The following is an 11,015-nucleotide window of genomic DNA, read 5'->3' as shown; positions in this document are numbered from 1 at the left end:
CCCCAACCCCAGAAAGCCACCATGATAGCTCCTGTCTGTGAATCTGCCAGTTGTGGGTATTTTGTGTGAGCAGGTCACAGAGCCATGAGAACTGTGTGACTGGCTCAGTGTCTCCATCATCTCTAAAGGTTCGTCCATGTTGTCACAGTGTCAGGACCTCAGTCCTCTTTATTGTCAGATGATACCCCGCCGTGGGCCAATGCCACACTTCACTTGTACGTCCGTCAGGGGATGGACATTGGTTTGTTCCCATTTTGGCCACTGAGAAGGCTGCAGCAAACTCTTGTGTAAAAGCTCTATATGGATGAGTGCTTTCATCATCTACGTTGACTGATTGATTGATTGACTGATTGATTGATGGATTGGATCTGCAGGGCTGGGGATGAACTCAGGATCTTGCAAATGCTGAGCAAGCCCCTGCCACTGAGCCACACCCCCAGGCCCTTCAGCCAACCCAGCAGAATTTCCTGGGGGTGGGACCAGACCTGTGATAACGAGATGTCCAGGTGACCCCAGGCTTGGGGTCTGGGCTTTAGGAGAGGAAGACCAAAGAAATCGGGTCAGAGGGGAGGGCCAGATGCACAGCACTAGTTTGGTCTAAGAGTGGAATTTCTGCGAGACTCCCCCGTGGACAGTCTAATGTTGTGGGTGAGCGGATCTGAGGGTAGGGAAGGGTTAGAGCCAAGGATCCATGTAGAGTCACCAGTGTTGGGTGGCAGGTGCGCAGAGGAGAAGGTAGGTGAAGGAATGACAGGAGCCAAGAGGTCCCCTAAGCACATCCGCAGAGCTCTGAGCTTACCCACACCTACAACTGGGCGGAGCCCCGTGGACGGCTGACCTGGGGAAGGCCTGGGGAAGGCTGCAGGGGAGCCGAGCCGGGGTTGGGAAGAACAGTGCTCCTTTATAGGGACGAACCGGGCTCTCTGGGGAGGTCAGGTTTCCCTGCTCCGTCTCTTCCAGCCCAAGAGGAGCCCTTGGGACTTCATTATTCAGCTCTCACAATGGACCCAGGAATAAAACCGAAAAGCCGAGGAGTCTAAAGCTGGGGATCAAACCCAGCAAGGAAAAGGCTGTGGAAGGATCAAGAAGCAGAGCTCAGGGCAGGGGAGGGTCCTCTGGGCCCCGGAGGAAGCACCCAAAGTGGGGAGGAAAGAGGAAGAAGGTCCCGGGGATGAGCCAGCAGGGGTGAAAGGGTCCCTTGCAGAAGTCACCTGGGGTCAAAGTCAGCCCTTGCAGTGAGGCACCTTCCTGGCCCTGGTCTGGTGGCTTTGTCCCCCTATCGAGAGAACTTGTGGCCCTGGTCCACTTTATGCTCTGAACACAGCCCCTGTGCTCTGCTGCTGTGACTTACTTTTAATAAGGACATCTTTCTTTCTTTGTCTTCTTCTCCCCCTGCTCCCCCCCAACCTCCCCCCCTCCCTAATCTCAGGGGACAGAGGGTCACCGTTCTTCCCCATCCTAGACAGAGTTACGACGGGGCCTGGGGCACACACCCACCACAGGAACCAAGTCAGACTTTGGGGACGGCACCAGATCTCAGAAATGGCCATTTCCCAAATCAACCAGGGAATTACAACTCAACTCCACAGCGAGCACGGAAGGTAGCCTTGAATCACCTCTTCAAAGCCCCTGGTCCCTGCATGGGCGGAACCCCAGCCTCGGGGACAGCAGTCCCTGTTTCTCTTTTGCTAGGAAAACAATGAACCTGCTTTTCCCCTTTCTCCAAACCGTGTCCTTGCTATTGGATTGGGGTTAGGACGAGGACTGAGCCTTTGGTAACAAGCTGTCCCCATTCCCAAGCAGGGCCACAGGGTCCTGAGGTTTGCTGACGGGGAAACATCTTTCCCAAAAGGTCTCACTGGAGATTCAAAGACAGGTGCACAAAGAGGAAGGAGCCCGGGGACGCTTCAGAGCTCTGCTTTGTCTCCACGGCAACTCTTATTTTTATTTTTATTTTTTGGTACCAGGGATTGAGCCCAGAGGTGCTGAACCACAGAGCCACATCCCCCAGCTGTTTTTTAGATTTTTTTAACTTGGAGACTAAAAATATTACAAAAAAATAAATAAAAATAAAACCCCCAAACAACAACAGAAAAGCCAAACCCCACGGGCCTTCCTGGGCAGCGTGGCCCCTGGACCATGACCCTCCAAGCAGAGCCCACCCTGCAGCGGCCTGCACCCCCAGTCCTCTGTGCCAGCCCCCTCTGCCTCCTCGGGGAAGAGCGATGTGGAGGGCTGCGCTGCAGATGCACTTGGTGTTCACCAACAAACAATGGCAGAGCTGCGCCTCTGGACAGTGGGCAAGTGTTGTCCAAAGGGCGCCTCCAGCTCCACAGAAAGGGGAATTGTCCTGGGGACAAGATAATAAGAGCTTTTGGAGCGGGAGGAATGAAGTCACCAGAGACCCCCTCCTACCGGGGACCAGGGCCCCGCTCCTGTGAGGAGATGGCTTTCATTTCTTCCAAAACATGATGGGACTAAAAAAAAAAATGCCTGATGATATCGCAGGTGACAGCTACAGTTACTTACTTCCATTTTAACTTTAGCCTCCACAGACAAAATCACCTTTGGAGATTTGTTTGAAAAACTTCCCAGGGGCCAGGGGAAGCCCAGAGAAGGCTCAGCAACAAAATGAAAAAGCACCACAGAGAATCCAAGACACACAGCGCCCAGGACATGGAGGAGATGAACCACCGGAGGCGGGGCGAGCCGCGGAGTGTCCCCGCTGGGCAGAGAGGGTGACACTGGCTCATCCTGCCCCGTTTATGTAGATCAAGCCACTAGTGGTTGAAAAACCAAACCACAGCACTGAGAGCCTTTAAACAAATAAGTAGAAGAAATAAGAGAACCAGCACCCAAGTAAGGACAGTCAACCAGCACCCAAGTGAGCCCGGTCAACCAGCACCCTGGTGAGGACAGTCAACCAGCACCCTGGTGAGCACAGTCAACCAGCACCCAAGTGAGCCCGGTCAAGCAGCTGCGATCCTAACTACAGCTCAGATTCCTCGGATGGAAACAGCCACACAAAGACTTTAACACGGCAAACAAAGAGGGAGCTTCTAGAAAACAGTCTGTGACAAATACGTTCACTTCCTCCCAACCCACACGGGGTCCTAACACTGGTGGCTCCCGAGCCTTACTTGGGATTGGCGGGATTCATCTAGCTTTAAATCTAGGTGGTGCAGGGGGATCTATGTGGACCAGTGGGACGATGCCCCAGGGCGAGCACCTCAGTCCTGTCCTGTGACCTACTCACACCCTGCTTAAATCCTTAACCAGCAGGATGCACCTGCAATCCCTTGCAATCCGTGACTCAGAGGCTGAGGCAGGAGGATCGCCTGTTCGAGGCCAGCCTCAGCAAGTTGGCAAGACCCTGTCTCAAATTATTAAGAAGGGCTGAAGCTGGATCTGAGTGGTAAGCAGTCCTGGGATTCAATCCCCAGTATCCAACAAAACATGAAGCCTGCAATCAGGTCGCTCACCCAGCTCCTCCCCAGGTGTAAACTCCCCCTTCCAAACTAACACGGGGAGCCCCTCACCAGTGTGTTCAGGAGCTGGGTGGGGCTCCCAGGACCGTAGCCCCCGGTGGGCAGAGCTGAGTCCAGCTCCTTCTCTCACCCACCACTCAGGACCTGGGCACCAGCGTGCGCCCCGCTGCTGCAGGAGGAGGGAGGCGGTGGGAGCACTGACAGGTCCCTGTGGTGGGAGAGACAGAAGAGGGTGCCCGGACGGCAGGTGTGGAGAGGGGTCACTTACCTACGAGTCTGTTCATCGCAGTACTGGGGACTGAGCCCAGGGCACTTAGCCACGGGGCCACAGCCTCAGGCCTTTTAATTTTTCATTTAGAGGCCGGGGGGTCACCAAAGCACTTAGGGCCTCGAGAAGTTGCTAAGGCTGGCCTCGAACTTGAGATCCGCTTGCCTCAGCCTCCCAGGTGGCTGGGATTCCCTGGCTAGTCCTGTAATTTCGGATTTTATAAAATGAACAGAATTCCAAATATAGATGCAAATGACCACAAAAAGGGGCCAACAACAGCATGTGAATAAGACAACCCAGTCACAGCGTGGCCAAGGAACAGGGTCCTCAGCTAGTAACAGCTGTAACTGAGAAGTGGATGCTAACTGCCCTCTTCCTTGTGCTGGGGACCCCCAGGACTTCAGCCAGGCAAGCGCTCTCCTGCCACAGACCGGCTGCTTCTTTAACGTCTCAGTCACTTCTTTCATCCCACACTGTCACGCTAGGCCCTGTCCAGGTACTTAGGACATAAGGGTGGACAAGAAAACCCCTGCTCATCGAGCTCCCAGGCCAGGGTGGGTGGGAGAAGAACAAGCCGGCAGGGACCCCCGAGCTGCCAGGTGCTGGGAGCAGGACTTGCTCAGCAACAGGGCATGCGCTGAGCCCGTGCACAGCCCTGGTATGACCCAGTACCAAAGCCAAGAGGAGAGAGGAGAGCAGAGGAAGGTCCTGAGAAGGGAGTAGAAATAGAGAAGGTGACATTCCTGAGGAAGAAGTCAGGAGTGAGCTCTGAAAATATCTGGGGAAAGGCTTTCCAAGGACCAAAAGGCCAGTGCAAAGGCCCTGGGGCAGGAGCACAAGGCCTGGGCAGGAGCTGCCAGGAGGCATGCAGTCAGAGCAGGGGAATTCAGGGAGGGAGGGGGCTTCCCACCCCGTGACTCACTCCACAAAGGGACCTGGTATTTCCTCCTTAGGTAAGTGCCTGGGTCCTGTTTAGGGAGTTGGCTAAAATGCTGAGCTACAAGGATCGGGGGAAGGTCAGCCCCGAGAGGCAGCATTGATCACAGCAATAAACAGGAAGGAGGTAGAACTTTCCAAGGTCAGGGGAAGTTCAGGGACCAGGGCAGCAGCCAGGTACTGAGTTCAGATCTGCGGTGCCTGTCATCACTACGTGAGGTATCCGAGCCACGGGGCTCTGCTCCCGGCTCCCTCCGCCGCGTAAAATAGAATAGGTTCTTTAATGAACCGCCTGGCAGAGGCTGTCACACCCAGGTCCACTGCAGGGGTTCTCTGTCTCCGCACACGGAGGTTTGGGGCGGTCTGGGGCCCGGAGGTTCCATGGGGAAGGGCTGTCCTGTGTTCAGGACGTCCAGCGGCATCCCGGGCCTCTGCTCTCCAGGTTGAAGCAGCCACACCCCAGCTGCCCTCTCTAGTCAATCAGACATGTCTCCAGACAGCAGCAGCCGCTGCTCCAGCAGGAATAAGTAAGAATTCTCCATGGGCCTTGTCTTTCAAACCAACAGGGGATTTTAAAGGAAGGCCTGAGCATACCCTCAGTCCTGTGCTGCATGTCTATAAACTCAGCTGTCCCAGGGCCTTTGCACTGGCTTTCCCTGTGGAAGGCTGAACCCAGGCAAATCCTACTCGCCGTCATGTCTCCTCTTAAGGCCTTAACTCTCGGCTCTCTGGGACCCCCAGGCTCTCTGGGACCCCCAGTCGTGAGCGCGCCGGGGATTCCCACTGCATGTGTCTCTGCACCTGTCTCCTCGCTTTCTAGCAACTATCACAGTTGCAATTAAGCAATATTCCTGTCATTATTATTTAGTGAGTCCTCCATTCCAGGAGGAGCCAACCTTGTTGGTTGGGGGCCTCCACAGCACTCAGAGAACTACCCTAGACTCCTAGACTCAGATTATATTAAAAAGCACACGAGTGGCCCGCTGTGGGACTTTATTACTAGTAGGAAGTTACTCTGCACTTTACAAGCACTTGAAGTGGAATGACAAGGGCCATGGCATCAAGGGACTCTCAGCTGCAGGGCTGTGGCTCTGGCAGCGCGGCCTCCACGCCTGAGGCCTGGCTTCGTCCTCAGCACCACAAAGAAAGGATCCAAAGGCAAAAGCATAACTGTGAGTGTCCTTCAAATGTACATTTCCCCTCAGGTCAACAACAGATCCACCGGAAGGCCGTGGAGGGGCTGGAGGAGCCAAGTCAACACCTGGGGGAAGCAGGCGGCAGCAGAGGACATCTTTCTGGGTTTTGTCCTCCTTGTAAACATTTTTAAACATTTTTAGGAGTGCCGGGGATTGAACCAGGAGCGCCTAACTGCTGAGCCCATCCCCAGCCTTTTAATATCTCATTTAGAGACAGGGTCTCACTGAGTTGCTTACAGCCTCGGTCAATTGCTGAGGCTGGCTTTGAACTCGTGATCCTCCTGCCTCAGCCTCCGAGCTGCTGGGACGACAGGCGTGGCCACCGTGCCTGGCCTTGTAAGCATTTTTGTCGCCTGTTAGTTTCTTCTTTTTGAAGCCCTTGTTCTAACACCGTTCACTCCCCATATGACATCACTCCCCCTGAGTGTCGGTGGGTCCAAATACCCTTAATTCCTCAAAGGGCCCACGCTCCTGGCCCTTTGGTGGGCTTCCCGGCGTCTGCGGGGCCTTTGGAACTGCACATGAGACCCAGAGGCATTTTTTAGGAACAGGCGCCACTTCATGTCTCTCTCTGGTTCTAAGTCCTCCAGGGACATTCCCGTGGCCTCTGGCTCGCCCTCTAGGGGGAGGTGCATGAAGGCGCCTTACCGATTTCCTCTCCTGCTTCAGCTCCTGCACGAAGCGCGCCAGGTCCGTGGTGATCTGCGACGTCATGTTCTCCGAGATGACCTCGTGCTGCCCCGCGTAGTCGTTCATCTCGTTCAGGGTGGAAAGAAAGGCCTTGCACGACGTGTACCTAGGGGACAGAGCAGGGCTCGTCACACAGGGCCACTCGGTCTCGCGCTGCTTCACGCGGGGGAGACGGTGATCAACGTCAGGTTAATCGACGTCGGCCTCCCCGAGGAGCTCCGTGGTTCATTACACATCAGCGGCTCTCGCCAAAACGGCTCAGAATTAATTAGCGCCAGACGCTCGATCTGTGAGTCCCGCTGCCTGTGTGGGGCGAGAGCTGTTGGCCAAGGCTCAGTGTGGACACGGTGCCCAGAAGACTGCACGTACACGGCTCGGACATGACGGATGCTTAGGTCAGAGTCAGAGGCAGTGCCTTCCGTCTGTCCACAGCTTAGTTGAGCTGGGCCCGGGGGTGACACCTACAACGCCAGCAGCTCCAGAGGCTGAGACAGAGGGTCACCAGTTCAAGGCCAGCCCCAGCAACTAAGTCAGGCCCCGAGCAACTGAGCAAGGCTCTGTCTCAGATAAAAAACGCTGAGGATGTAGCTCAGCACCCTGATTAGGTGTGATCAGGCACCCTGGGTTCAACGCGGAGTCCTGGGGGTGGGAGAGCCTCCATTGGGACTGAGAGGGCCAAGTTTCTCGGAGGCATGACTCGCCTGACAGGAAGTCCTGATATTACAAACCCAAACCCCAACTCCAGGATGTATGTGGCCCATACTTCCTGCACGTGCTTAGGCTATGCCCCAGAACTTGTCCTCGTTGCTGGAACTGAAACAATCTGGACGAGCTAGTTCTGGCGGCTCAGTGTAAAATAAAGTTAACTAGAAAATGTTCTTATTGTTCTCCCCAATTTAAAAACCGACTCAGACAGGAAGATGGAGTCGGCTTGGTCTCAGGGACGTGTGTCCCCTCTGTCCCTCACAGTCACCGCTGCTGTCTAAATGCCGCCAACCGTCATCAGCCGACATACCTGTATTCCTCCTCCTCCTTCGAGTTCTTCTTAGGTTGGTATTTCTTCGAAAGATTCCTGAAATAAAAATGCAGACACATCACCTATGTAGAAGGGCAATGGAGACATCAGGGCTGAAACATGACACAGGTCAAAGTCTGGGAAAAAAAAAAATCACAGATGTCCACGGATGAAACCTGTCATTTCCACCATTTTCTCAGCACCTGCATCAAGGCTGCCATGAAAGACTCGCTAGAAGCAGCAGATAGATAAGAGCAGGAACTTACCAGCAGCCACCTACCTGGACGGCGCCGCCTGCCTGTGGAACCCGACAGCACGGACCTCACTCGGTGTGCAGGGGCCTGCGTCTGAGGGATGTTTTCCTTACCAGGCCACCATCTCCTCATGGTCATCCCAAGTCCAGACTGTGCCCACATGTTTAAATCAAAAACCAAAGTCCAAGCCGTGCGTCCGCCCCCCAAGGCACCAATGGAAAGCCCTGCCAAGACACTCACCTAGAGAGCCTCCAGCTGCCTCCGTGGGCACTGAGCAAGGCCAGCCCACGTCCCCCAGCGTCCCTGCCCGTCCTAGCGCCCGGCGGGAAGCCCAGGTGCTTCTGTCTGTCTGTATTCCATAGCTTAAGCAAACCCACAGAGAGCAGAACCCTCCCTCTGGTTCTGGGGCTGCCTCTCCTGGGCCCGGCTTGGGCTCTCGGAGGGGAGCAAGGGCCCTGGGGGGCCTCCTCCTTTCCCACGTCTGCTGCTGCCTGGCCTCCGGCTTCGTCTCCCCCGGCCCCTCCTCTCTCAGAGAAGTAACTTTATGATTCCACACTTTCATTTTTTCCATTTTCTCCAAATCTACAAATTGGCCGAAAAAAATTGACACATCGACCATTTTGATCCCGGTACATTTTATATTCAAAGTCAATTGAGTCTATGTGATATTGCAATATGGAAAAAAATTTTTCTTCTTTTTTGATACTGGGGATTGAACCTAGGGTCATTCTAACACTGAGGTACATCTCCAGCCCTTTTTATGTTGAGAAAGGGTTTCAGCCCCAGTTGCCCTCAAACTTGTGATCCTCCTGCCTCAGCCTCCTGAGCCACGGGGAATGTAAGTGTGTGCCACCACGCCCAGGTGATATTTTCTTATTTATTTATACATACTGGCACTGAACCCAGGGGTGCTCTGACTCTGATCCACATCCCTAGCCCTTTTATATTTTGAGACAGTGTCTTGCTGAGGCTGACCTTGAACTTGCAATACTCCAGCCTCAGTGTCCAGAGTCCCTGGGATTACGGGTGTCACCACTGTGCCCAGTTTATACTTTATTTTATTTTAATTTTTTTATGGTGCTGGAGATTGAACCCAGGGCCTTGTGTATGCAAGACAAGCACTCTACTAACTGAGCTGTATCCTCAGCCCCCTATACTTTCTTTTAAATGAACCATTCAAGTCCTGGTTTGTTATATTATTGGAGCTCATTGTATATACATGGCAACCAGGGACAAATTATTTTCTAAAATATTTCATATATATATATGTATATACACACACACATATAGCATGGTGTGCATATAGTATTAAATTTAAACATCTTTTAATAGTATAAAAGACACTTAAAGTAAAGCTGAAGAATTTGCTAAACTTCAAATATGAGCTCATAAGATTTATCAAAAGACTATAAAAACTCATTTGATGTTATTATTGTCTTTTTTTTTTTTTTTAATTCCAGAGTGGGGCACACTGGCACACGCCCGTAATCCCAGGGACTCAGGAGACTGAGGCAGGAGGATTGCAAGTCAAGGCCAGCCTCAGCAATTTAGTGAGACCCTAAGCAACTCAGCGATACCCTGTCTTTAAATAAAAAGGGCTGGGGATGTGGCTCAGAGGTTAGGTGCCCTTGGATTCAATCCCCAGCACACACACACACACAAAATAAATAAAATCTTTTTCTTCCATGTAGTAATTTTATAGACTCAACTGAGTCACTTCTAAAGATAAATGATGTTCCACGTCTTCTTCCTCTAGTAGTCGGCCACGTGGTTTGCCTGGGTGGGGGTGTCCATTTGTCCTCCAGCTACACTTGAAGGCTGGTTGTGCTCATCCCCTGGGCCACAGCTTCTCCGCTATTCCTTGGTGACAGGAAGGACATCACCCAGGGCTTGGCGGGTGTCTGGTGGTGCTTTTCCTGTCCCAACAGCGTTGCTTCCTTGGCCCTTGGTGGAAAAACCCAGCGCCAGCACTGTCCTCGCCCATCCCCTGGTGACGGCTTCCTGCCGAGTCGGCGGCCCCAGAGGCAGAGGCGGCTCTGCGCTGGCTCCAGGGAACTTCCTTGTCAGGGCTGACTGCCTTCCTGTCCTGCTGCTGGTGGCAGACGGGAGAGCTGCAGGTGACACTTTCCTCAGTGTCCCCTCCTCCAGGTCTCTTCTGACCCTGATTTTGTTGGTTGTGTTCACACCACGGTCACCTTGAGCCTGTCCCTCACCTGACTCGGTGACAACTGCTTTATGTGTGAGTTCCACAGTGGGATGTCGGGGTCCTCGGTCCCCTTTGGGTCTCCCTCCACCGCGTCAGTTCTGACCCGTGGGGGGGCTACGTGCTGTCACCGTCACTGTGCAGAACACTCCCAGGGCCTGGCTCTGCTTATTCTCGGGCTTTCTTCCCGGCTGGCTTTGCGGCCTCCACTCCTTCCTTTCTGTCCCCCTGTTGCGGGCCGAGTGGCCTTGCCGTGTGGCCTTGCCATGTCTGACCGGGCCGTGGGCCCCCGTGGGATTCCGGAGTCCCACCTGGACGGACCCTGACAGCCGTAGGAGCCGGCAGGTGGCTCCCTGTGCGTCCCCTGTGAAGCCTACACGGTGACCCCCGATTCCTGAGGTGGGTGAGGAGGTCTAACGAGACGTGGCTGGTGAGGGTATCACAGAGGCGCCCCGTTGGTGACGGTGCCTGTGGGTGCCCCGCGCTTCCTCTCCCTGCTCTGGTCTGTGGCTCCTTCCCGAGGTCCCCCCCGAGGCCCGAGGGCCCTGTGCTCTGTGTGCTGGGAGCTGGGGACAGGCAGTTAGGGAGGGGTGGACAGGGCCTGGCCCAGCCCCCGGGCCCCCTGTCTCTGGAACCCCTCGGAGGCCCCTTGGTGGTGACCCCACTAGGCAAAGGAGTTTCGGGGCCGTGGACGTCCTAGTTTGGGTGATTCAGGGGCGTTCAGCCTCGACGTGGGGCATGGAGAGGCCGGAGGGTGGACACTGATGTCTGCCTCTGGAGTCTTCCTGCCACCATTTCCTGAGTGTGGCCCTCGGTGGCTTCTGTCTGAACTGATTCAGGACTCGTTTCCCTTCCTGTGGCTGGGGGTGGGGTCGGCGTCCTCTCTGGCTGCCCCAGCCCCTCCTGTCCCTCTCCCTGGCTCCCTGCCTGAGCTTGGGGCCAAGGATGAGGGCGACTTTCTTCGT

The 11,015-nt window shown here is 54.5% G+C and overlaps 1 protein-coding gene across 20 annotated transcripts in view; it reads right to left on the bottom strand.

The window, feature by feature from the left end:
- Nucleotides 1–11,015, bottom strand: part of Fnbp1 (formin binding protein 1) — a 103,875-nt gene that overhangs the window by 46,480 nt on the left and 46,380 nt on the right. For all 20 annotated transcript variants that reach the window (XM_048812903.1, XM_048812895.1, XM_048812893.1 and 17 more), the window contains 2 exons: nt 7,594–7,650; nt 6,537–6,684 (listed from right to left, as the gene is read on the bottom strand). In XM_048812903.1, coding sequence (XP_048668860.1) covers nt 6,537–6,644 — 108 coding nt within the window. In that variant the 5' untranslated portion in view covers nt 6,645–6,684; nt 7,594–7,650. The remainder of the gene's footprint in view (nt 1–6,536; nt 6,685–7,593; nt 7,651–11,015) is intronic.

This window comes from Marmota marmota, unplaced genomic scaffold, assembly GCF_001458135.2.
Source record: "Marmota marmota marmota unplaced genomic scaffold, marMar, whole genome shotgun sequence".
NCBI lineage: Eukaryota > Metazoa > Chordata > Mammalia > Rodentia > Sciuridae > Marmota > Marmota marmota.
The sequence above is the reverse complement of the archived record's forward strand: the minus strand, read 5'-3'. Positions and strand labels throughout refer to the sequence as shown.